The 26,278-nt window shown below is 42.3% G+C and overlaps 1 protein-coding gene across 2 annotated transcripts in view; it reads right to left on the reverse strand.

The window, feature by feature from the left end:
* The window catches only part of PCCA (propionyl-CoA carboxylase subunit alpha), a 240,178-nt gene that overhangs the window by 211,232 nt on the left and 2,668 nt on the right, over positions 1-26,278 (reverse strand). Inside the window, exons 1-4 of one of the 2 annotated variants that reach the window (XM_081858119.1) lie at positions 12,260-12,423; positions 2,616-2,699; positions 1,081-1,128; positions 913-981 (exon numbers count right to left, since the gene is read on the reverse strand). In XM_081858119.1, coding sequence (XP_081714245.1) covers positions 913-981; positions 1,081-1,128; positions 2,616-2,699; positions 12,260-12,361 — 303 coding nt within the window. In that variant the 5' untranslated portion in view covers positions 12,362-12,423. Of the gene's footprint in view, positions 1-912; positions 982-1,080; positions 1,129-2,615; positions 2,700-12,259; positions 12,424-26,278 lie in introns of those variants that run through there. The other variant, XM_081858120.1, reaches the window with a different exon arrangement.

Consider the following 26,278-nt stretch of genomic DNA (forward strand, 5'->3'; position numbering starts at 1 on the left):
CGGGAGCCAGCGCTGTCCGCAGACACTTCCGGGTCACGTGGCAGCGTGACAAGATGCATCTGGTGAGCCAGCGCAGCACACGGAACGCCGTTTACCTTCCCGCTGGTAAGCGGTCCCTATTTATCTACTTGCACCCGGGGGTGCTTTCGAACTGCTAGGTTGGCAGGCGCTGGGACCGGACGACGGGAGTGCACCCCGCCGCGGGGATTCAAACCCCCGACCATGCGATCGGCAAGTCCTAGGCACTGAGGTTTTACCCACAGCGCCACCCGCATTGACCTATGCGTTGACCTATTACGTTGACCTATGTTATAAGGTAGGTCAACGTAATATTTTTGCAGATGGAGAACGAAGCTGAGAGAGCTTTCCCCCCAGGCACCCAAATAAAGTTATGATGGAAACAAGACATCCAACAACAACTTACAGCTTACAGCCAATACACCACCCCTCTTTTCAAGTTATTAGTTTATAAAAGGAACACAGCATATTGTGCATGTGCTTAGGATGCACTGTGATCAGGGACACTTGATGATAGGAACAGCCAATGTGGTGCCTTCCAGATGTCACTGGACTGCAGGAGGAGTGGGGAATTGGATACAGGCAGTAGGCTGGATTCTTACCCACCTCCCAAGTATCTGCCGGGCCAATTATGACAGGTGGATGGGACCAGGGGTTGGAGGTTGCCCACCGATGAACTACAGTTCCCACTACTCCTGACTACTGGCCACAATGCCTGGGACTGCTATTTGATTTTATTAAAAAGTGCCACCAAGTTACATTTTGGGTGTCACTTAGTGACACGTTATTAAACTGTACCCTAATATAATGGTGGAAACCTTTTTACTTTGGTGTTTGCATTTGAGGAGCTAGCAATGGAAATCCAGCAAAATAATTTGCATGACAAGTACTTACCGCACTGGAATCAACATCACTGTGTATAGCAACCGTTTTAATACCCATCTTCTTGCATGTTTTAATTACCTAGACACGGGAGGAGGAAATAGACAAAGCTGTTTTAAAACTAAACAGATAACTAAAGTCATAAAATAAAATAATTGCAATTTTGGAAGTTATACTTACTCTACAGGCAATTTCTCCTCTGTTGGCAATAAGAAGCTTCTCAAATGTCTGAAGGAGGGAGAAAAGATACAGCTAAGTCCTATGACTATATCAGCATTTGCACATTCTGTACATTTAGCTTCACTTGAGGAAATGAAGCACTTAACAATGGAGTTGCTAATCAAATTAAAATGGCTTTTATTTGATTTGCTGCTGCTTCACCTACATTCAAATTGCCTAGGCATATGTAACAGGACAAATCTCTTACCTGTTACTTAGGAGTAGGTTATGTGCTCATGCGTCCCCTTCCAGCAGCCTCTCCTACCTTAACCTTAGTTAATAAATACACTGGCACCAACATTTAACTTATTTATCTTAAAACCCCAATTAGCAATGTCCATGGTTAATGTTGTTGAAGATGCATCATTTTGCAACAATCGAAGTTACAATCCCATACACATTTACCTGGAGTAAGGCTTGTTGCACTCAAGGGGGTTTACCTCTGAGTAGACATGTCTAGGATTGCACTGTAAAACTGTCATAGGGAATTCACCGCTGGTAGGAAGAACGTGCACATGATCCCATTATCTTCTTTTGAGCTCTTAAATACTATCAAGGTTTCAGCCTCATTATGCATGCACTGGTTCCCAGCTAGCAGTAAAACAGTGGCACTACAGTCCAGCCAGTTTTGCTACATTTTTCTTTGCTGAAAGTTATATTGGTGCACTTTGCTGCCTCTTTATTTGTGTATACACAATCAAGCTGTAAAAGAATAAGGCTGAAGTCACACTACTTAACACAAGCAACCGAAGCACCTGACTTCTGAATTGTGTTCACTTTTAAGCTTTTTTCTTTTCCTGCAGAAATATGTTATGGATTCCTCAAGAAGTTCACTCCAAGTAATTCAGTATATGCAAATAATTTTGATATATTGGAATTAAGCTGTGTGTAAAACTGGCAACCTTTTGGAGGGAATGACGGGCCCTGTCAGGCCTCCTCCTGCCATGTGGCCTACAGAATATTGAGGGGGCCCAGCCGCCTCATTGAAAATTGGGGGGGGGCTCAGCACCCAAAGCCCCACAGAGATGGCACCCCTGTGCAATGGCAAATCACAATGACGGCAAGCACAGATCACAAATCAACTCCTAACTATTATTTATGATCCTGACTCACTGACACCAAACAAATTATGGCTAGAGAGAACCTGGTGAGTTTCAGGCACATGTTCAAAATAAGCCATCGTGTTGATAATGTTCACTGAAAGGCATCAGTTCACAGTCTGCAGCCATAAAAAGGTTTTGAATTTTAGGCTCTTTAAATAGGTGGAGATACTGACTCAGTAAAATACTAGGTAATCCCACTGTACAAGCTATCATTTTGGGGGGTGGGGGAGGGAAGCAGACAGCTTGCCAGTAGCAAACACAAAAGACAGCTTAGTCCCAAGATGACAGTGGAGAAAAAGCACAAAATAGTATCATCCACAACTACCGGTATATTGTCGAATCAAGCATGCTCAAGCTTTGCCACAGGTGATACTAAGGACTTTCAATACTTACCTTTTCATTTGGATCATACGATGTTGAGTGCAACCCACGAGAAGTGATAAGGTACCATCTCCATTTTGAAAGTTGTGCAATACACTATAAAATAAGAAAGACAACAAGTATAGGTGATTAAGACATTTAAAGCAAATTACCAGCATAATACAACAATGAAAGAAAACAACAACATGGCATCCATTTGGGTTTTCAGCAATTCCCACTGCAGCTTCCCATACCAAATCCCATGCCATTCCAGAGGTTTCTCAAGCCATCAGTAGTAGTTTTCCAGGGGGACACAGGGGCTGCAGGAGTGGGATAGCTCCATTCCATTCATGGAAATCCAGATCTAAGCCATAGTGGCCACTGACATGTAAGCATCCTGACCGCTACTAGGCACATTTAGCAGTAGCAAACTAGGTCTGGCAAAAGTGAAAAAAATGAGAGAGAAGCCTGAAATACAAATGATATATACTCTGCTTTCCTTTGGACCACATCAGAGAGGTTGAGGAGGAGAAGGGGTCTTTATCATCAGGGCGGCCCAGGAGCTCTATACACACTGCCCAGGGAGGTCACTTCAGTGCCACAGACAGATGCCAACAGTTGCGGTTCCAATAAGGCTTTCGAAACAGTATTAGCAATGCAGCAAGCATCTTTATTATGGTGTTCCTTGTCAAGTACAGTGGTACCTCAGTTTAAGAACTTAATCCATTCCGGAAGTCCATTCTAAAACCAAAACTGTTCTTAAACTGAGGCGTGCTTTCCCTAATGAGGCCTCCCGCCACCGGTGCCCTTCCACCATTCGGATTCCATTCTTAGACCAAAGTAAAGTTCTCAAACCAAGACACTATTTCCGGTTTTGCAGAGTTTGTAAACCAAATCGTTCCTAACCCAAACTGTTCTTAAACCAAGGTACCACAGTACTCTTTAACCTATGTTCTGTGCTGCGTTTATCAATTCAAGGTTCTAAATTTCTTGCTGTGCAAGCAGTCAGGGAAACCATCCTTCTAGATCAGGGATAGCCAATGTGATGCCTTTCAGATGTTGTGGACGACATCTGTAATTCCTGACCAATGACATGCTGGCTGGGGCTGATGGCAGCCCTAGTCCACAACATCTGGAGGGCAACACATCTAGTGGGATGGTTTCCCTAGATAACTACCGAACGTCACTTCTAACAGTTCTGCCACTTTAAGACCAAGAAACAAGACAAATTAAAGGCCGGCATTTTTGTCACTTAGCCACGAAGAACAATGGGTAAAGATAAAATGGCACACACAGAGAGAACCCTATTAGGCATTCCCCTTGCACTCTTTCCGAACTCCAATGTTTCACCTACTCTAAAATTCTTCAGAGAAAATATAAAACCATTTCTCACCAGGCCTGTGAGGAAGCTTGCATACCCTTCCCAGAGAAAAGGTTACAATGCATTTACCACATGATTAAATAGTAAGACCAAAGGATGGTTTACACAAACAGGTAAAAAAAGTGTTATCCTTTGAAAGACACAGGAGAGCAGAAAGAATGAAAGGAAATAAGCTTCTTTGATGGCAGAAGTTAAAGCACAAGCCACTGTAGGGAAGTCTTTCTTCCACTAGATATGAGGGTAGCAGCACAAGACACAGAGGCTGTATAAATTCCTATTTTAATTTGGTTAAAGAAAAAGGCAGACAAAAAGTTTATTATTCAGGTTGAAAACTACTATGATAAACCACCAATTATTTTCACCATTCCAAGACCATGTCTAAAGATTAGCCAGTTGTTCCATTTATATCATCTTAATCTGATCATATTTTTATTGTGATTAATAATACCTTATATATTTGGGTTTATACCAGTTCTCTAATTTGTTAAGATCATTTTATACATTCATATAACAGAGTATCAGCCAGGCAACATTCAGACAGAGAGCGTGTGACTTTAACACAAAAGCAATTATTCAAGCCAACACTGAAAAAACAGTGCAACTAATGTGAATGAACAACATGCCTCAGGATAAACTATTTTTTAAGCAGGGGTGAGAAACCTATAGCCCTTCAGTTGTTGGACTCTGCTCCCATCAGTTCCAAGCAGCAGCCACGATCAGGAATTATGCAGACTGTAGTCTATAGCTACATAGAGGGCCCTAGGTTCCCCATCAGTTTTAAAGAATGAAATGCTAACCAACTAAACAGAAAATGTTTAATTTTAAAACCATTATAGTCCTGGCTGTAAGTACCGCTATTCAAATTTGCATTATGCAGACTCTTGCTGCATTCTTGCCAGTGTTAGAAATTAGCTAGGCGCCAGGCATATTTTGCTACTGGTACAAGATCCAATTGCGAGCACATAGAGATCTTTGGTTGCCAGGTTGGCGACTGACGTTTCCATCTGGTTGGTCCCTCCAGCTTTCTTAGGCAGGTAAACAGAAGGTAAGCTTTTTGTTGCATTTATATCCCACCTTTTTGTCCAAGAAATACATGGTTCATACCCCTCTTCAGGTAACCTACCTCACAGGGTTGTTGTAAGGATTAAGAGGCTGGGATTGGCTCAAGGTCATTCAGGGAGCTTCATGACTGAGCAGGGATTTGAACTCTGATCTTCAGGTCCTAGTCTAACACTCTAACACTACACCACAATGACTTCCTAGTGTATTTCTATTTGGGGCAGCTATATCAATTAAGTAGATAAATAATATGGAGAAAGCAAGATGTCACTTAGAGTGACTGTTTAGACCAGCAAGACTTGCCATCGGGTATACCAGGGTTCAGGACACTGGGCCCTACTATTTGTCTTGTTCTGTCTGCTCCTTCCATTTTATCCTAACAAACCTGTAAGGTAGTTTAGGCTGAGAGATAGTGACTGGCCAAAGGTAACCCAGTGAGCTTCATGGCCAGGTGGGGGTATGAACCCAGCCTCATGCCCCCATTTACACTATACAGTACATTAAAAGCTGCATCATGCCACTTTAAACAGTCACTGCTTCCCCCAAAGAATCCTGGGAACTTTAATTTAAGGCTGCTGGGAGCTGTTAGGAATCTCCTATTCCCCGCAGAGAGCTTCAATTCCCAGAGTTGTTTAACAGGAATCTACCTTCTTCCCAGGAAACTCTGATCCAGATCTGACTCCATTCTTGCATTCAGACTGAATGGAACTGGAAAAGAGGAAATTAAATAGCAGAGCCAAAGTGGTACACAGATTGTCTCAAACCCAACCAGCTGCTGTAGAGAAACTTTTTAAAGGTGTATGTCATAGCAGCCTCAGTGTTGAACAAATATTTCTGCTCCTGTAACATCTGCAGTCCTGGGGAATCGTAATGAATGGATATTGGCAACCAAATGCAGAGATTTATGAAGATAATATTGGTATAACAATGACCTTCTGGCCTTACAACCAGGAAAGGAAAAGTACCAAATCTACAGTTAAGTTTACATTGATATCAGAAGTCACATGTTTCATTTTTAAGTAGTTTTACTTTGCTTGCTTGCTTTTTTTTTTCTCCAGGAAAAAATATATATAATTGACTCCAGAGATGTTTTTCACCCATGGCAACCTCCCTTTCTAAATATAAAAATATATATATTCAAGAATCAGAAGAGAAGTGCAACCTTAATACATGTGGGACTTGATACAAGCTGCTTGGCTTATAATAGGTGTGTCTAACCTGTGGCTCTCCAGATGTTATTGTACTCCAACTCCCATTATCCCCAGCCAGGACTGCCAACGGTCAAGGATGAAGAGACTTGCAGTACAAAAACATTTAGGCAGCCACAGATTAGCAATCCCTAGTTTATAAAATTTAAAAGTATTTCATTCTCAAATTACGGCAGTTGTTTATATTAGCAGGCACATACATCTGTGCAGAATCTGGGTCAAATTTAAAAGCTTAATATTTGGCAATTTGAGCAGCTTTTTCTTCCAGAAAGTATGGATGTCTGTGCAAGAATCTTGTTAACATTCTAATAACCCTGCACAGACTTCTCTGGACTGTAGTATAAACAGCTCAAATTACCAAAGCAATTCTCAAAATCTTCTCAGCCAGTTTCCCATGTTGGTTCTCTTGTCTTCCCCTTGATTTTTTTATGTATATATTATTAAAATAATTTATATACCAGGTCTTATTTCAAGAAGAAATACCAAGGCAGTATCTATTCTATCAATGTAAGAAACTAAAGAATAATGATAGATTTGTACATTAATTTTCACTACAGTCTTCAAATTTCCAAAAAATACAAGTACACATATGAACCATTCATTTCCAACACAGAAAGCAACCTCACAGCATGTTATCAGAAATCTCCTGGCACATATGACTGTATTCTCACGGGGATAATGCATTTTTAAGCTTGATATGTTCAAGACACTAGCAAACCTACCATCAGTCAAGTTGTAATTGTTACCTAAATGGATAATACAGATAAGCCCAACAGTTGATGAGCCATCTCAATAAATGTTCTCTCATTTCTTACAAATATTCTTATTGCAAATATCCAGATAACATGCTTTACAACTTCTTCTTGTGAATGTGACATCCCATGCCAGCCTTGGCTCGATTTAGTTTTTATGTGTGTCAAGAAATTCCAGTTTGTTATTTGGTTTACATAGGGGAAATTAAACAAAAATACTTTTTAAAAATCTTCTAAAGCAGTGGTGCTTGCAACAAAATGTTGCAATGTGGAGTGTTCCTATTCACTGCTCTAGTCAGTCAACCTTGCCTTCCTCCGTGAATTTCAGTGTTAGAAACTCGGATATATAAGCTAATTGCCAAATGGCACCTTAAACCTAGGTTGCTGTCACCTCAACAGACTGTCTGGTCATATTTTTTTCCAGTGGATTACTACTACTACTATTGCTATTGCTGTTATTAATTTCTTTTCTATACCACTTTATATTTTAATGGGAAAAAATTTAAAGCAGTTTACAACACATTAAAACATCCAATGAAACAGCGAAGGTGGATGAGGGTCTGGATCAAAGCTTTCCAAACTTCTCATGTTGGTGACACCCTTTTTAGGCATGCATCATTTCATGACAGTAATTCAGTTTTACAAGTAAATCAGAGGTTAAACTAACCCCTTTCCAGTCCTGGGAGGAGCACAGGGAGCATTTGTGTGACATACCTACACACTGCAGCCAACACATTAATGTGTCGCGACGCACAGTTTGGAAAGCTCTGGTCTGGACCCTTGAAATGTGAGCAATTTTGCATCCTACTTCCCAGTGTTAGGAAAGAAAAACTATCTGCCACTTGGCTCATGGAACCTTGATTATGAGCGCAAAAACAGAAGGTTGGGTCGCCATTTTGTTCTTTTTACAAAGATGAGCCATGCTTTGGTAGGGGAAGCGGCAGTTTGCTCCACAGCAGCGATCCTACTTTGGAGATGGGCAGGGAGGCATTTCTCCTCCTGCGCCCTCAGCTCCAGCCTGATGGACTTGCGCTACAGTGGAGGAAGTATTTATCCTCCCGTGCCCTCAATGCCAGTGGCGGAAATTTTATTCCTGAGTCTCAGTCGCCATACATGGTGACAAGACTTCTCAAAGTGCTTGCATTCTGACAATCCCCAGTTGCAAAATGCGCCTGGCACCTGGCTAATTTCTCATGCTGCTACTTCATAACTGGAGTTGGTTCATTGGCCTCATTCCACTGAGATTTAAGCATTCAACCTGAACTCCCTGCCCTTGGCAGAAAAGAAGAAAAATTGGCCATCGCAGCGGAGCCATACCTAGGCCCAAAGTCTTATCAAAGCCAGTTAGCGTTAGCGCTAACCCCAGAAGGGATGCACCACCCTGAAAAGTAATCCTCTCACGAATTTTGCTGCCACACTGGTGGCATAGCAGCAGAAAACTTTGCTGCACACCAGTCAGATGGTGATGTCAGGCACCAAGCCAGTGACAGGACATCTGCATTTGGTTGCAAGTGGACCATTTGCAGTCACAAAACTGACCTGGTACCTGGGGAATTTCAAACACTGTCCATTATACTCCATTCCTCCTCTCCCCCAGTTTTGCATTCCACCACCTTCACACTACAACAGTCAACCACCATTACATACTTGCTAAGCACACTCTGTATTTACTGGGCTCTTAGAAAGGGGACAAATTGAGGAGAGGTTCCCTAAGATTGTTTTGTATTTCTGCAGAATATCTGTACTTATGCAAACCTGCCAAAACCTCTCTATTGTGAATGGATGGTGCCATATTAGCTAGCTAAGTGTGGCCCACTCACATGAACATAAAAAATGGAGATTACTTATTTCTTGCCCAGGAATCCAATCTGCATCACACATTATAATATTGACAAACAGCTGTATTTTTCCAAACTTAACATGTCTATGAATTCATCAACTGCAGAAAACACAGTTTGCAACCAGCACCAAATTTAGTGTGGTGTGGGTGGTTCCCCTGCACAGGGAAGTGAGCTGAGGGCGTACAAAATAATAGTAGTCGTAGTGATAATAGTAGTAGTAGTAGTAATAGTAATATAAAACCTATATTTATATGGGTAGCTACTCAAAGTTAGGCCCTGGTCAGATGGGCGATTGAGTTGTTGCAACTATGACAGAAGGCAAAGGGGGTATCTGGGGGAGCGCCAAATTTTGTCCTTGCTCAGGGAGCCATATTACCCAAGTCCGCCCCTGTTGCTTTTCACAAGTAAAAGTGGCTAACTACCAGGGAGACTTGGTACATGACTTGTTCCTTAACTAAATGATCAGAGCATACTGAACCTGTTTTCTTGTCAATCCACAGGCACATACAATGACACCATTATGCTACACAATGTAGTTAGGATTTGGGGACAGGAACTGTCATTTTGCCATAAACACTGCACAGTAATATTCTTCCTTGTAAAGATTAGACCAGCTTACAGAGGCTCTAGATAGTCTCCCAATCACATCTTCAACAATACAAAATCACTGGGTGCTCCCAGACCACTCACTAGGCTAGTGATAGGAACATAATACTGCCTCTCAGCAGCTCCTAACTTGGCAAGTACAGTACATGAGACCAACATGAGTGAGCATTATCAGAACTCATTAAGGGAGTGTCCAAAGTAGGGGCAGGTCAGCAAATCAGACTGAGAAAGGAGAACTGAGGATCTCCCAAGATGCTGCAGTGGAAAATACACAGGCAAAGGTATGTTTTCCACACAGCAAAAATAACTGCAACAGTGGAACCCATTAGACCAGGGTTTACCAAACTTGGGGTTTTTTTTACTACAATTCCCATCATCCCTGACCACTGGTTCTACTAGCTAGGAATAATGGGAGTTGTAGTCCAAAAACAGCTGGAGACCCGAGTTTGATAAACCCTGCATTAGACCCTGAAAAAGGTGCAAGGTATGGGACTCAATATGGGCTTATACCCCCCATGACTGTTTTGGACTAAAACAAAATTCAATCACAGATATTGCAGCTTCTTGACCAGCTTGGCCCCTACAGGTATGGTGTGGCAGCACAAACCTGTAAGAACAGGACTGGGCTAAGCAGGCCTATCACATCCCTGTAATTTTATACATTACCTTTTCATAGTTACTAGCCTTATCTTGCTTGCAACTACCAAACTGCTACAGGTTAAATGGGTGGTTAATGCTCACTGTGTTTTATATTGTACAGTCAGTGTTGTATTGGCCTCTGATAAGCCTCTAACTGAGCATTTAGAGCTAGTTATGTTAGGTGACAGTGGTAGTTTAATTCAGATTTATGCAAAGCAGGCAATTTGAGATTTATGGGGATAAATGCACCCTTTCAACTGCTTCAATGTGAACTTTAATTTTTAACTCTAACCGAAATTAAACATTTACCTAACTAACCTGTAATTTAAGGTTTAATTTTAACAGAAGACAGGCTTCCAAAACACTTCATAAGCATGTTAGCTTTTGTGGCAGACCTTCTTTAGACTATTTAAGGCAAGCAAGTTAACAGACTCAATTACAAGGCATGTCACACCTGTGTTTGGAGGAGAGAGACAAAGAGGACTGCCCTTTCTATTAGAACAGTCAGATAGTCATTGTTTTTTAACTCTCCATAGCAACTTGGATATTTTAAAAATCTAATTACCATGCTAAGTTATGAAGTACTTAGTCAACAAAAACATATATATCTCAGCCATACTGAAATGGCAATGGTGGCAAACTAGTTGCAGTATTGTCCACATATCCATGTGACATCATCACATCACTGCATAAGCTTACTAGCAAAAGAAGTAATGGCCATCTCATTCTCCTCCTCCAGATCAGACACTGCATTAAAGATTGAGGGTTGTTATTACTCTTTAAAGAACAGCTGAAAACTGTATATACCACACATATTATAGTATACATGAATACAGACAAATTATTGTTAAGAGAAATTCTGTGTATACAAGTACAAAGATGTGAATAATTTTTCAATGATTGGCCCTCAGTATTATTCCTGCACCTGCTTTATAATTCTCATTAAAATGTATTTGGATAGTACTGTTAGAATGGGACATACAAACACTTGTAGAAAGCATGAAAACTCAAAGTATGATGTAACACCTGAACTGAAGAAGTGTCATGCCAGAATAAACTTTCAGTGTATGGATGAACAATATGGGGTTTTGTGCTCTCTCTATAAAAAGCAATTACAGGGATACTAAATTATGAATATCCTGTCTTTTTTTTTTTTTAAGTCCACCTTCCGTAGGATGGTGCAACAAGTGCCTCTGGATCCTTCACTCTTGAATTTTCTCTGAGCAAACAAAAAGTCATTTAGGGCAAGCATGATGCTATGGTACTTAGTTCATTTCAATATCACTTTCCACTTATGTTAGTCAAAAATTCCTTAGGATAGGGCTTCAATACAACACAGGTCTTTGTTGATTATATGGACTTCAGAGTAGCCAAAGATGCAAGTGATTATGACAAATTCAAAATCCAGGTCAAAAACTGCAGTGTCTGCCTACCTGACTGCCCTATGTGCTGTGCCCTTCACTACCTCTGCACACACAGTTAGCCAGAGAAAAAGAGAAATTAGTATATTGGCCTTCAAGGGTGTGATGCCCAACATTCGAACCCACAATAACTTTTGGAACCATATTATAACATTCCTCAGTCTAAGCATTAGTTCATATGCTCTTAAACATATGCAGTCAAGCCATAAGGTAAGGCAAACATCCTCTCGGAGGAAGGTGACACCATTCACAAGGACGCCTATGCTACTCCACGCGCTGCCTCTTGCACAGGATTGTCTCCGCGTTTGACACGCATCACCACACAGGAGCATCACAAAGGACCCTCTTTCGACGTGCTCTTAGCGAAGGAGCTTCCCAAACGCGGGTAGGTGGCGAGGAGACGACGTCCAGCGCCTTCGCTTGCAAACCCCTTTACCCGCAGGCGCCGCGCATTTCAAGCCCATAGGTGCGCAGCTGCAACATGACAAGGCAGGCGTGACACGCGCACTTGCGCGGCGCCCGCAACCTCCATGCTGACGAGAGAGACACGCTTGCAAACCCGGAGGGAGAGCTGCGCCGTTGCACTTAGCCCTCCGCGGGCGCGCAAACGTCCCCGGCCCAGTTCGTGGGCGCTTCAGCCGGCGCATGCCGGGACGCCGGGGCAGGGGGAGCCCTCCTCGGGCAGGGACGCTGGAGCCGGTTCGAGGGGACGAACGCCTCGCCCGTCCCTCCCACCGCCCACCTGAGGGGGTCCCGCTCGGGCGCCTCACCGCTCGCGCCCCCAACAGCCGCTCAAGAGCTCCGCGCTGCTGCTGTTGCCGCTGCTGCCAAGCGCCCACCCGGCGCAGAGAGGCCGCCGCCGCCGCCATCATCGTCGGCTCAGCCTCGGGAGCTCTACCTCAAGCGGCCTACGGGCCGCCCTTTCACCTCGGCGCGTCTCGACCAATCAGGAGCCGCTCCGGCGAGCGAAAAGACACACGCCTCCTCCCGTCCTGCCTCGGCTCGCGCGCCTCTCCTCCAATGAGGCGGGGCGACCGCTTCCCAGCGGAGAGGGAGGGGAGGGGTGCGCGGCGGCGGCGGGGGGCGGGGCCCGCGCCGCAGACAGAACGCGAATAAGCGCAGTAGCTGGAGAGGAGGAGAACTCGTTTGGACGCAGCAGCAGCTGCAGCACCTGTATACTTGGGTGGTCAGAACCGCGCAATCTGCTTTCTCGCGCTTCGCCAACGCACCCCCACCACCTCAAGCCATGGGCGTAGCCAGGATATTTGTTGAGGGGGACTGGCCTTTTGTTGGCGGGGGAGCAGAACCTCAGCTAGCTATGTATTTTTATTGATTTGTATTGATTTGCTACACCCACGAGGGCGCAGCTGCCTCCCCCTAAATCAAGTATATAAATAAAAATGCTTAACTAAAAGTGGAGATTGTTTTGACAGGTTTTTCTGAGCACCTGGGGTCAAACGAAAGTTAATTTAAAGCAGCTGTTGTTGACGCATTTCATTCCGAATCTGCTAGGCAGAGCCAGACAAAGGATGATGACAGGAGGGTGTCCGTCCTGCCTACCCCCCCACCCCCATAAATTCTGGCTATGCCCATGACTCCAGTCCTTATTTGCCACCCCGGCTATACCATAGTCAACGATCACAGAGCCTTACATCCAATTGCAGAGAAACCTGCCTGCAGTTCTCAACCAGAGTAGCTCACTTCTTGTTTTTTTATGGTATCATGGCATCAGGAGTGCTATCCCATAATTCCTATAATGCAGAGAGGTTCAAATAGCAGGAAGCATTGAAGGAGTTTGGACTAGATGACCTTATGATTCTAATGACCCTATGCCCAATACAGTGGTACCTCGGGTTATGAACTTAATTCGTTCCGGAGGTCTGTTCTTAACCTGAAACTGTTCTTAACCTGAAGCACCACTTTAGCTAATGGGGCCTCCCGCTGCCGCCGCGCCGCCAGAGCATGATTTCTGTTCTCATCCTGAAGCAAATTTCTTAACCCGAGGTACTATTTCTGGGTTAGCGGAGTCTGTAACCTGAAGCGTATGTAACCCGAGGTACCACTGTACATTTAGGGTGAATATCTGAAGTCTAGATTACTCACACCTGCTCCAGCGTTTCCACAAATGACCTACTAAAGCTTATTAAAAAGTAAGTACATTACAAATATGCCCTTTTGGGTAGCTTACAGCCATAGACGTTGTTCCCTGCATCCTCCAAACATCTAACAATGAAAGAGAACACCTCTTGTCCGGTATGATTCCAGTTCAGATAAGGTTTTTCCTTCCCAGCCAACATGCATTGGCAGCCAAGATTGCTCTGAAATCCCCCAGAAATTAAAGATTAACCCTGCAGGACAATCACCTCACTTGCAATGTGAACAGAGGGGGAAAGTCATAGGGCAGTTCTCAGCCAGAATACTAAAAGGTGGCAGTGTAGGTTTTCCTTACCAGCTTTCTGTTTGCTTCAAAAGTTCACTGGAACAGTGGCTATACAGTCAGTGACAGTGTTCAGCATTCATACATGGAAGACAGAAAGGAGAAGGCCTATATGTTCCTCTCCCCACCCTTCTTTTCCACCACACAACAAGACATCTAGACTGGACTACCTAGTCCTTGTCAATACTGCTGGCTGGTCTCATAGGGCTCTGCCTATATAGGTAATGGATGGTATTCAACTGTATTTTATTCACTGCAGACCCACTGAAATTAATGGACCTAACTTAGTCATGTTCATTCATTTTAGTGTGTCTACTCTAAGTAAAACCTAGTTCACCACCACATAATGCGCATAATGGAAGTGCTCAGCAGAGGATGGCCCTCTGGCTCTGGCATTTGTGACCCTAATCCATAAATAGAGAAGCATATTATTATCTGAATTAGTTGCTGGTTGGTAAAACCAGCCATTGCATAACCTAGAGGCAGCCAGTCCATGGGTACCTTAACCCTGTCAATATATTATTTATTTAGGTTTCTAGCAACACAAATCTCATTCATCCTCAGAGCAACCCTGCATGGTAGGTGTCTAAGAACTAAATTTACATGCAAGACTATGGCTCAGCTACAACTGAGACATTATTGCAAATAAATTCTACTGGAGAGTGTTCACTCTGACCAACATATCTGGCTGATGTAATAGTGACATGACTTGTTGATAGATACCTCACCAATCCTTATTTTACAGATACTTGATTTTCTTCCTGTATTTTCCAGCTTTGCTTCCTCTTTCTTGGCTTCCATTATATCAGTGATGGCACCAGAAAAAAATATTTGGGGGGAAAGAAAGGACAACATGCATTTCAGTAGGGTGGGGTGGGGGAAGGAGGCCAAACCATCTTTAGTCTCAAAGTAAAACTTGCGTGGAAAAGAATGTCAAACTGTTTATGCATCCTTAAAATTACAAAACCTGCAATGCAAAATGAAATTATTTGATTGTGATTCACACACCTTTTGGCCTCTTTATCTGGCAATGCATTCAGTGGCTACCCTATTAAAAACCAATGGTGATAATAATAATAAACCACAAGGAAAAGCTAGATCTTCTATTAGAGAACTTGTGGATAAAAAAAAACTCAGAATATTTCACATGTTTGCTGTTGATGGAATTTCACCACCTGCCAGACTAGTTTTTTAACTGTCATGCCTTCATCTGAATATCTGTGTACTAAATGGGAAAGCAGTGGGTCAACTACTAAGGAGAAATAACAAAGAAAATAATTTATGTCTGCACAAGCTCTGATCTTTAATTTACAGTGAAAGCAAAGTGCTTTTTCCATAGTAAATAGGTTTCAGACTCGCTCACTCCTTAAAGGTTAATGCCTGCCATGCAAACAGCATTCAAGCGGTAAGCCACTTTCTCAGCACGTGGTATCCTGAGCTGATGTTGTGTCAATATTTTTAAAAGGGCAAACAGACTGTCCCTGTGTAACTATAGGCCAGCTCGCCTGCTATCAGGGAAATCAAGGACAAACCAATAGGAAGGTGGATGAAAGACTGAAGGGGGGGGGGGAGAATCTAAAAGAAGAATGTTCTTGATTTCATTCACCTTTCAGATGTGACTAATGAGGACAATTGGGTCAAAGTGGCACGCTCTGAGCTATCATTCAGCCAACAGAAATTCTATATTAATACAGATTTGTGTCTTCCTATGCTTGTTCTTAGCCAAACCACACCACCCATGCACAAGACAGAAGTACCAGCAGACTTGCGGTAACCCCAAGGTATGTACATGTACAAAAGGGGGTGGGGACTTAGGAAAAGAACCCCCCCCCCAAACAGTCTCATAATAGCTTGATGGCACAGAATATTGAGATACTGGAGTAGGGGGAAACCATACAACCTGACCAAGGGAATAGAATAGAGTGACTGAAATAGAGAAACACTGATGTATTTTTATTTTATTTATCTAAGTTGTAGACAGCCCTTCATATAGTGATTCCAGGGCATTTTCTAATAAATTACAAAATTTACAATCAAATGAAATATACATTTTTTTAAAAAAATATAACACAGCAGCACAAGAAAATATAAAAATCAGCACTAATCACCCATTTATCCTGAATGTCAGAGATAATATTTTAAATGTTCTCACTTGGTGGTGGAACTGATCTCATCAGTTTCTACCATCCATACCTTCATGGGAAGGCAGTTAGGGGCCCACAACAATAAAGGAAACTTTTATCTCGGTTGCCTCACTGCACATTATGCCAGTCCCACCAGTAGGAGGACAAAGAAGGCCCCCTCTATGGACCACAGGGTCTACAGTGATTAATGTGGAAGAAGGTGCTTTGACAAGGAACTGGGTCCCAGACTGTAGGCAGCTTTAAAAGTTCATAGTAGCTACTAGACCCAGTAACACATGGGCAGCCAGCGCAATTTCTGCAAAATATGTTATATATGACTTCATGCAGGTGCTCCAAGAATGCTATCTTGCAGCAGCATTCTACACTATTCAATACTATAATCCTTAAAGACGGCCTCGCCTGTATGAACCCTGCAAACATCATCTGAGGCGTTTATTCGCGTGCCTTCTGCTCAGAAGGTCCAGAGGGCAGCAGTACGATAACGGGCCTTTTCTGCGGTGGCTCCCCACTTGTGGAATGCTCTCCCCAAGAAGCCTTGTCTAACGCCTTTGTTGCATATCTTTAGGCACCATACAAATACTCCTACACCTTTGGCTAACCCTGATGTTGGGAAAGATTGAGGGCACAAGGAGAAGGGGACGACAGAGGACGAGATGGTTGGACGGTGTTCTCGAAGCTACCAGCATGAGTCTGACCAAACTGCGGGAGGCAGTGGAAGACAGGAGTGCCTGGCGTGCTCTGGTCCAGAGTCGGACACGACTAAACAACAACAACAATGGCCTATTGAACTGTGAGTGTGTGGGAGGGTAAGTTTGTTACTATGGTATGTTTGTGTTTTTATATTGTAAACTGCCCTGTGATCCTTTAAAGCAATTGCTAGCCATTCACTTCATTTTGCTGGGGGTGGGGGATGATTTGGTCCCCAGATATGTTCTGAAGGCACATGAAGTGAAGGTATGGCTACAGCCTGGGAAATGTATATGTACTACCTTAAGTTCTATCATGGAGGAAAGGGGGGATATAAATGTAGTATACTGTATTATACATTAATAATAATAATAATAATAATAAATAAAATAAATAAATAATAAATTTATTATTTTATACCCCGCCCATCTGGCTGGGTTTCCCAAGCCACTCTGGGCGGCTTCCAACAAAATATAAAAATGCAATTTGCCCTAATTTGCCCTAATTTTGCATTCTGCATACCACAACAACCTTAAGATCTCTTTGTAATTTGTGGACACACTCGGAATTCCTTAAAATGGAAATTCAGAGAAAGAAAAAAGCTTTGCGCAGTGGCAGTATCATGGCCAATGAGGTTAATCCGAGGCACGACTATTGCTAAAATAAAAATAAAAATAAATAAAAATGGAAATTTAGGGCATTTGAAAATGTCAAATGGTTTTCCTTGGTATAGTTGGTTTAAAATAAATACAGCTTTATCTCACACACAGAGAGACCAAAATCCCTACTATAAATGAGTTTCAACTGTAGGCAATCATTTCCCACAAAGTCACAAATGTTCTCTCTAAACTGCAGTTCCACTTGGCTTGAGCAGATGCATTTGAAAAAGGCCATATGGCTAGCCCTGGATGTTAAATAGTTTACAGGGCTCTTGGCATAATGGGAAATATTATCATGTGCTGAGAGTTGTTTAAGGGCCAGGTTATGGCTTGCTAGAAGAAGACTGGGCAGCAAAATGAACATTTCCCCCCTGCTATGTGGAACACATCCTGCTTAGAGCTTTGTCACCATTAGTGTGTACCAGGGAAAAGCTACCTCTACTATTCTCCAATATACCTATAAATTCCAGGGTTAGTCTAAAATGGATCTTAAGAGGGGCAAAGGCCACAATATGGTCTACGTTCTAGGTATTTCTGTGAAGTGGACAGCTTAAAGTACTAAGAAGTTTAAAGGATTGGCGATCATCCATATTCAACACCGAGGTTATAATTATGGTAAAACGTAATAGGAATTTGATTAACACATGCAATGCACCTTCATCTCTGCCTATGTGTATGCATATTTATGCTAGGTTTGTGGGTAAATGCAGTCAGATGGGAGTGCTTGACATGATGGCTTAGAGGTCTGAAAAACCTAAAAGTCTAATTCGCTGCCTAAATTTCAAGGGCCAGCTACAGATATTTTTGTGGTCCATTTTTATTTCACGTGGCTGAAAATTACGTTTTTTCTCAATTTCATGAGTATTTAAAAAAAAACCCACAAAAACCAATAATGTCCCAACTGCAGGAGCCTGTGCCTGTAAGGGTAACTCAAGCCAAAGGAAATATTTATCCTCCAAAGGCAACTCGTACTGTAATTCATTCACGTCAAAACCAATCAGCTGATAAAGAATCCCACACATATTCTGCCTCCAACCTTTCCACTTCCTGCTAAACATTGATATAGCCTAACTGTTGGCAGAGAAGAAAGAATAGCATCCGAATGATACATCTTTGCCCCCTTTGTACAGGGTTATTACATTACACAACAAAATCCTTAGGCGTTGACGTCAGTCCTTCCCATGTATATAAGACACAGAGGCACAATGGCATTATTGCTGTGTTTTCATTTGCTCCGCAGAAGGGTTTCTGTTTGCAGGCCCCATTTCATACATAGGCAACCACCTGCAGGGAGACATCAAAGGAAGCACCCCACTGCAGCCACGGGAAACTGACTAGGATTACAGAGACAGAGAAAGAAGGCTGCAAGCAGAATGTCTGCAACCAGCTGGATGGGAGAGTAAAGAGCTTGATGCAGACGGAAACTGCCTGACCCAAGTCATGTTTCCTTCCTTGCAAAGGAACAGAGACACTTTACGCATGGAAGGAGTTCATTAAGGCTGGAGGGACGAGGAGGAAAAGATATTACACCCCAGCCTTCCCATACAACTATAGACTGTACAGTCTTGTAGGGCACAATCCGGTTCCCAGTTACGGGGCCCTAAATGCCATTAAAATCAATAGGATTTAAGGAAGCTTGCAGCCAAAGGAAATAATGTTGTGTTATATGGCATGATTAGGGCAGTGTCAAGGGAGCATTTGCCATCTCAAAAGCAGCAAGGGTTTTGCTTGTATAATATCATCAACATTCACCAGGATTTTAACATGTTTGTTTGCGTTTACATTTAGGGAAGGTGTATACTGTTTTACTGGGTGAATGTAGTACACAGCCTTTAAAATATTTAAAAATGAAAGACAGAAAAATTGTACCTGAAATGATGAGACATTTCTATAGACATAAGATACATATTTGCTTACTCTAACTGCTTTTTCTTTCATCTAAAGGTCTTGAATAATCTAGCTTCTAAATATTTGTCAGTTAATACAATAAATCTGAAATGAACACAAAATGGTGGTAGCATAGTGAGGGGAAAGTTTGTTACATGCTATCAGTGAAGACACAGACACTATCCAATAGGTTTCCGCATCACTTGAAGAGCCACAGTCCACACAGTTTTTATGAATGAAATGTAGCTCCAGCCATGGGCCAAAGTATTTGCTTTATTGCTTTGGAAAGGCAGCCATTCTGAAACAGAACCATTGTTCCGAGAGAAGACATCGAGAACACCTGCAGCAACAGACTGCATATTCTAAAGCTTGTGTACCTGGAAAGACATGGTGACTTCTATGGGCTTTAGAAACTATGAGCAGAGTTGTATTGCATTCCATGTCTCTGAACATGGTAAATCTTGCGTCAGCTCACAGTGCCACAGGTCATGGGTTGCACTGATTTCCCAGTCAATGTGCTCAGTTCTAAACATTTATTTGCTTGCTCAACAAATGCTAAGGTCATGCTCTAATAGGAATGTTTATACTCTGGAGCCAAGAGAACAAGTAAATAAGCAATCTTCCCTGTGGGATAACGTAGCAAAAAAGTTGCAAAATTTACCATGCACTGCTTTGCAAGGGCCTATGCTGAACTACTGAACCTGGTAGAAGCCCATGTTGTTTGAGCATGGAAAATCAATGTGCATTGTTCTAGCAACATGGCACCCTCCAAATGTCATTGCGCTCCAGCTCCCATCAGCTCCACCCAGCATCGCTGATAGGGATGATGGGACTTGTAGTTCATCATCTGGAGGACACAATGTTGGCTACCCCTGTTCTACGTGGTCTGTTCTTGCCACATTAGAGCCATCAAAACATTGATGAAACTAACTAGAAGTAAAAGAAAATATTTTATTGTCAATTTTAACATTGTTTAGATTGGAAGTTGCTTTGAGCATTCATTTTAATGGAAGGCAGAATGTAAATGCTTTTATGGAAGCAGGCAAAATGTACATCATACTTGCTACCCAAACAGGACAAAAATATTTAGAGCAAAGAATCCAAACAATCAATTAAATTATATCTATTTACATATCTTGTTTCCCAAAGTCAGCCTAACCAGATAAAAATATGGAAAACAAGTTTTTAAAGAATAAGTAGACTGTCACTAGACAGATAATAGTATACCTGGAAAAAATGCTGGGCATGTAGGCTTAGTGATCGTTACTTAATTTGTTTAAGCAGAAAAAGCCTATTTCTACAGCGGAATACAAATTAGGGTAATTATGTTGTGATGGAGCACTGCATGTTTAAGATGAAAGGCTTTCTTTACAAAAGCTCCTTCATCACTTCAGTAGACGAATATAAAATCCCACTTAAACAACATGGTATTTTCCATATTTCCATCTCATCAAAAAGCTTGTTAATCTGTCGGTTTTTAATTGTATGGTAAAGTAAGGGGGTTTTCTTCCTTAAAAAGACCCTTCATCATTTAAACAATTAACACAGATGCAAATGTGTACATGAGTATAGGCAGGAATTGACATTTTAAAGTGTCAGTTGTGTAATGTGTAATAAAATGCAGAAAGCTCTTTATATTGCATTACATCAAAGAGCTTTGGACCACAATCTAGAGGGCTGCAAGCCAAAGGCGTGGGGCAGCTGGGGGGGGGGTGGAGTGGAGAGAGCGTCACTACTGGAGTTGGACATGCAGATGCACAAGCTATATGCACGCTTTGCTGCAAATAAAAGACTTCTACTTAAGAAAAATATTATTTAGATATTACTTGGCTTTCTGCATGCCAAAGCTTTTGCACTACTACTACTACTACTCTGTGTGCTTTTGCCTTCAGGTTTGCAGCTACAGACCCCATCCAGTTATTTCCCTTAGTGTAGTTTATACCTAAAAGCCTCTGTGCCAAGCTGCCATAGAAATAGGCATCCATTTTCAGTGGGGCTCACTCAGGGGCTTCAGTGAGACCCATACTGAAATTGAAGTGCCCCATTACTTGTGATAGATGGTGTCTATTACCGCAATTCATTAGAAATTCTGTACTATTAGAATCATCCCCATGTAGAAAACGTTAACCTGCAAGAATGCATTCTACACACATCTATTTCTTACAACAGTCCTGTAAGGTAGTCGGTGTTATGAATTACCCTAATGGGTGGAGCTGAGAGGGACTGGCTTGACTGAGGCCACCCACAAAGCTTCTGGCTCAGCTGAGATTTGAACATTGAAATAAGCTGCTGCTCTAAGGCAGGTCTCAACAACATTGCATCAGCTCTGATGTGCAGGAGTGGGCATATGAAGCTGTCTTGCACAGAGTCAGACCACTGGTCCATCTGGGAACTTCTTCATGCAAAGCAGATGTTCTACCACACAGCTACGGCCCTTCTCAGCATGTTCATATGTCCTTCGTATGCATAAGCATAGTGACAAACACAAAGGAATCCCACAGCTTCCTAAATTGGATGTTTTCTGTTTGGAAACAAATAACATGGAAAGTGCTCCTGCACTCATGGAACAGTTCCAAAGACCTCTATGGAACATCAGCATGTTCCATAACATTGTGGTAGCTATTTTTGTTTGAATCTGAACTGCTATAATTGCAATTTTGCACTGAGAGCCCCCTGAAATTATGACAGCAGCTTCCAGCCAACATTAATGTTGAGCTTGGACTCTCTTCTGAAAGTAAGTTTTGTACTATGGGGTCATCTGGATTTGAAATTCCTGAGCCACAAATGGCAAGCTTAATTGCTTCGGAGCATACCTGGGCTATAGGTTCCTGGGCTACCATCCAAAAAAAGAAATGTGACACTGGAAGTGTGTGAAGGGTCCTGGGAAAGAGCAGGTGCTTGCCCAAATAGGCTGCCCTGCACTCACTGATTCTGTTCAGACATGAATGAGGAACCATGTGGGTTCCTGAAGCAAAGATTGCAGCCACAGTGCTCCTTCCCCAGCCCTGCTGCTGCTCTGCTACCTGGGGCTAAGCTATGGGTTGGCTTAGCATAATGTCTGAACTCCGAATCATAGTTTGTCTCACTACAAACAAAACCACAAGCTGTAAACCAAGAACAACCTTGGTTACAGATTTTGCTTTGTCTGGAGCAAGACAAACCATTAGACTGGGTTTAGACTAAGGTTACCAGATTTTTTTCAATGAATCTGGGGACCCTTTTCAACTTTAGTTGGAATGGATGGATTTTGTCAGGGGACTGATTTGTAAATCCAGGGACTGTCCCCGGGAAACAGGGATGTCTGGTAACCTTAGTTTAGACATTATCCTAAGCCAAACCATAACCTAGCCCTTGGTAACACGGCAGGACTGTGGGAAGAGCACTGCAGCCATGCTATTTGTTTGGAAACTAGCTCATTCACACTAAACCACAATTTGGCTTGGTATGACATCCAAAGTAGGCTGCTGAATAAAGCCAATAATGATCAGGTGATTAGAGGGTAGACTAAGACCAGAGAGACCCAAGGTCAAATTCTTCAGTGAGTGACCTTGGGCTAGTCTCTCAGCCTAACCTATCTGTCAGGGTTGTTGTTCAGGTGCAACTCAGGTTGCACTGTAGGCTCACATAACTGTACAGGAAGGATAGACAGGAATCTCCAACTTTCCTAGACTGTCCTCCTTGTGTTGTCCTATTGATCTTCTTTCAATGTTAGGCTCATTCTTTAGGGTTCCTGATCTCTCCCCCCCCCCTTTTTTTTTTAAATTATAAGAAGGACCTGATCTTATTTTCCTACTTTGTTCCTTCATCTGTACCTTGGGAGAGAGGAGACATATTTTTGTGCCCCTCCCGTTGAAGACAAAGACCATGCATGGCTCTTAATCTCTCCCCCTTATATAGAACGAGGATTTTTTCCCATCAAGCATATATTTCCTTTAACAAACTAAGCTTTCTTATTTTCCAAACTCAGAGTCTCAGTGTGATTGTATGCAGGGTAAAATGTGTGATTCAGTGTTCAGTTAAATTTCCAAGTTGCATGTTAACTCCAAACTCCACAAGTTGTTAGGATAAAATAGACAGAAGAATCATCTACTCCTCTCTGAGCTCCTTGGGGTTAAAAAGTGAGATAGATAGATAGATAGATAGATAGATAGATAGATAGATAGATAGATAGATGATAGAATTCCTTCTCAGCCTAGTGGTCCATCAAAGGCCAGTACAGCCTAAACTGCCAAGTATGCCTTAACTCAGGCATCCAGCTGTTTTGGGACTACAATTCCCATCATCCCTAGCTAACAGGACCGATGGTCAGGGATGATGGGAACTGTAGTCCCAAAACAGCTGGAGGGCCTAGTTTGGAGATGCCTGCCTTAACTGTAAGAATAAGATGAAGTGAAGCAGTATAGCCAAGTCCCACAAGTGGAAATGTCTGGGCATGTCCAGATTAATTTAATGAGCCTATATGTTAAGTTAAACCTATTCATGTTGGATTCTAAACTAAATAAATAAATAAGTGCTGCATTAAACTGTCAGTTAATTTGAAAGGCAAGAAAATCAATTTCCTGGAATAACCAGGCTGTATTTAAGCAAATAAGTTCAGAATTGTAAATTATTTTCCTCTCGCTAGATAATTTTTAAATCAATATTTGAAGTTTAAGGGCAAAATTGTTTTTAATAAGGATTATTTTAAATGAGGGAAATTTAAAAGGAAAGCAATTTAATTGCCAAGGAACCAGATCAAAGCACATATTTGAAACTGGCATATTTATAACAAATTATCAAGGTGGATGCAGTTTAATAAAAAGTAAATATGAAAATGGTTTCGGCTTCCCCTCACCTACCCACCTAGAGAGATGAAAAGACTCTTTTTGCTACATATTCCCCCTCTACACCAAGAAAAAGAAACAGGGTGGTTAGGCTGGGCATATGTACCCTGAAAGGGACAGAGACAAGAGAGCAGTTTTCTTTCTAATATGCTTCTAGACATGTGGTGGCTACGCTGCTCCACAAAACATCCAGCCAAATCCTTCGATTGCAGCCTAAAACTACCCAAAAGCACTACTGAAACACGTTTTCAACAGGCTCCAAACCACACCCACCAAATAACAATCATAGACATAAAAATATCAATAACTTCATCAAAATGCACTTGAAAACATTCCCAGTCCCACAAAAAACAAACAAAAAAAACCCAGCCAAGTGTTGGGTCTCTTCTTTTCTTTTAACCCAGAGCAAGTTCACACATGCATGTATTTAGCTCGATTATTCCATACTATTCTATATGCTTGCAACTGAATGAGGCTCAAACCCCACGATAAACTTAGCTGCACTCTATGCATTGTATCTGTGCTCTCTTTTTCTAACTTATTTCAGGTGTCAACAGTATGTGGGGAATTACAGTGGTACCTCAGGTTACATACGCTTCAGGTTACGTACGCTTCAGGTTACAGACTCCGCTAACCCAGAAATAGTACCTCGAGTTAAGAACTTTGCTTCAGGATGAGAACAGAAATCGTGCAGTGGCAGCGCGGCAGCAGCGGGAGGCCCCATTAGCTAAAGGGGTGCTTCAGGTTAAGAACAGTTTCAGGTTAAGAACGGACCTCCAGAACAAATTAAGTATGTAACCAGAGGTACCACTGTAAATATATGGACCCAAATGTGTGGCTGAGTGGGGATTTAAACCCTAGTCTCACAGGTCCTGGTATAACCACTTCACCACATAGAGTCACTAACAGGTTGATCCTGTGCAAGTCTGACTGAGTACAATGGGAGTTGCTCCCAGCTACATGTGCATCGTATTTGAAAGGTTGCAAAATGTGTTTTAAACAAATATTTGGGGGAAAGTTGATTGGTGCAACGGAGCTTCCACTTTGGGATGATTTGTTCATTACAGAAGATGACATAAACACAAAGGCTGCAATCCTGAGCATAGTTAGGCTGCTTCAATCCCTTTTTAAAAAAAAAAAAATCTCAGGCCTCAAAACAAGAATTTGCTAGAATCTGACAACATACACATAAAACCAGTGAAAAGCAATATAAGCAATTAAAGTGTCAGATGAAAGACACACACAAAAAGGACATTCAAAGGGTGACAGGATATACAGTGTTTATATGCAAATGCTAGCAGCCTAGAGCCAAGAAGGGTGGATTAGAATGCCTAGTATTAAAAGAGAATGTAGATATAAACATATCAGACACCTGCTGGAACAATGGAAATCAATAGGATACTGTCAGGTCTGCATACAAAAACCTTCAAAAAAGATGGAGTAGGATGAACTAAAGAGACTGTAGTACTATATATCAAAGAAGATCTGAAAATCAAATGTTAGGAAATAAGCAATCATACCAAAGAAAATCTGGGAGGGGTGGAAGCTGAAAAGGCGTGTGTTGTTCAGTAACAATGCTGCTAAGTGGTAGAAGTGAGGTGGCGCATTTGTTTTGGATCCTGCAAATGCCATGTTTGAACACTTTTTAGATCAGTGGTGGCCAACCTTTTTGGGAAGTGTGCCACTATTTAAATTCAAAGGGTGGCAAAGAGCTGCTTGCTCCAGTGCACATGGCCATACATAGGCAGGCAACCATGCCTTAGGGCAGTGTTTCCCAACCTTGTGCCTCCAGCTGTTTTTGAACTACAACTCCCATCATCCCTGACTAGCAAGACCAGTGGCAAGGGATGATGGGAATTGTAGTCCAAAAACAGCTGGAGGCACAAGGTTGGGAAACACTGCCTTAGGGGAATGGTTTGAAGTCTAGTTAACTGAGACAGAGTGGTCCAAAGTGCAGAACTGGAGAAGCAGGCAAGAGTGTAGACCCGGCTTATTGGCTATACACCTTAATCAGGTAAAGGTAAAGGGACCCCTGACCATTAGGTCCATTCGTGGCTGACTCTGGAGTTGCGGTGCTCATCACGCTTTATTGGCCGAGGGAGCCGGCATACAGCTTCCGGGTCATGTGGCCAGCATGACTAAGCCGCTTCTG

Source organism: Podarcis erhardii (genome assembly GCF_964252035.2).
Source record: "Podarcis erhardii genome assembly, chromosome: 4".
Taxonomy (NCBI): Eukaryota; Metazoa; Chordata; class Lepidosauria; order Squamata; family Lacertidae; genus Podarcis; species Podarcis erhardii.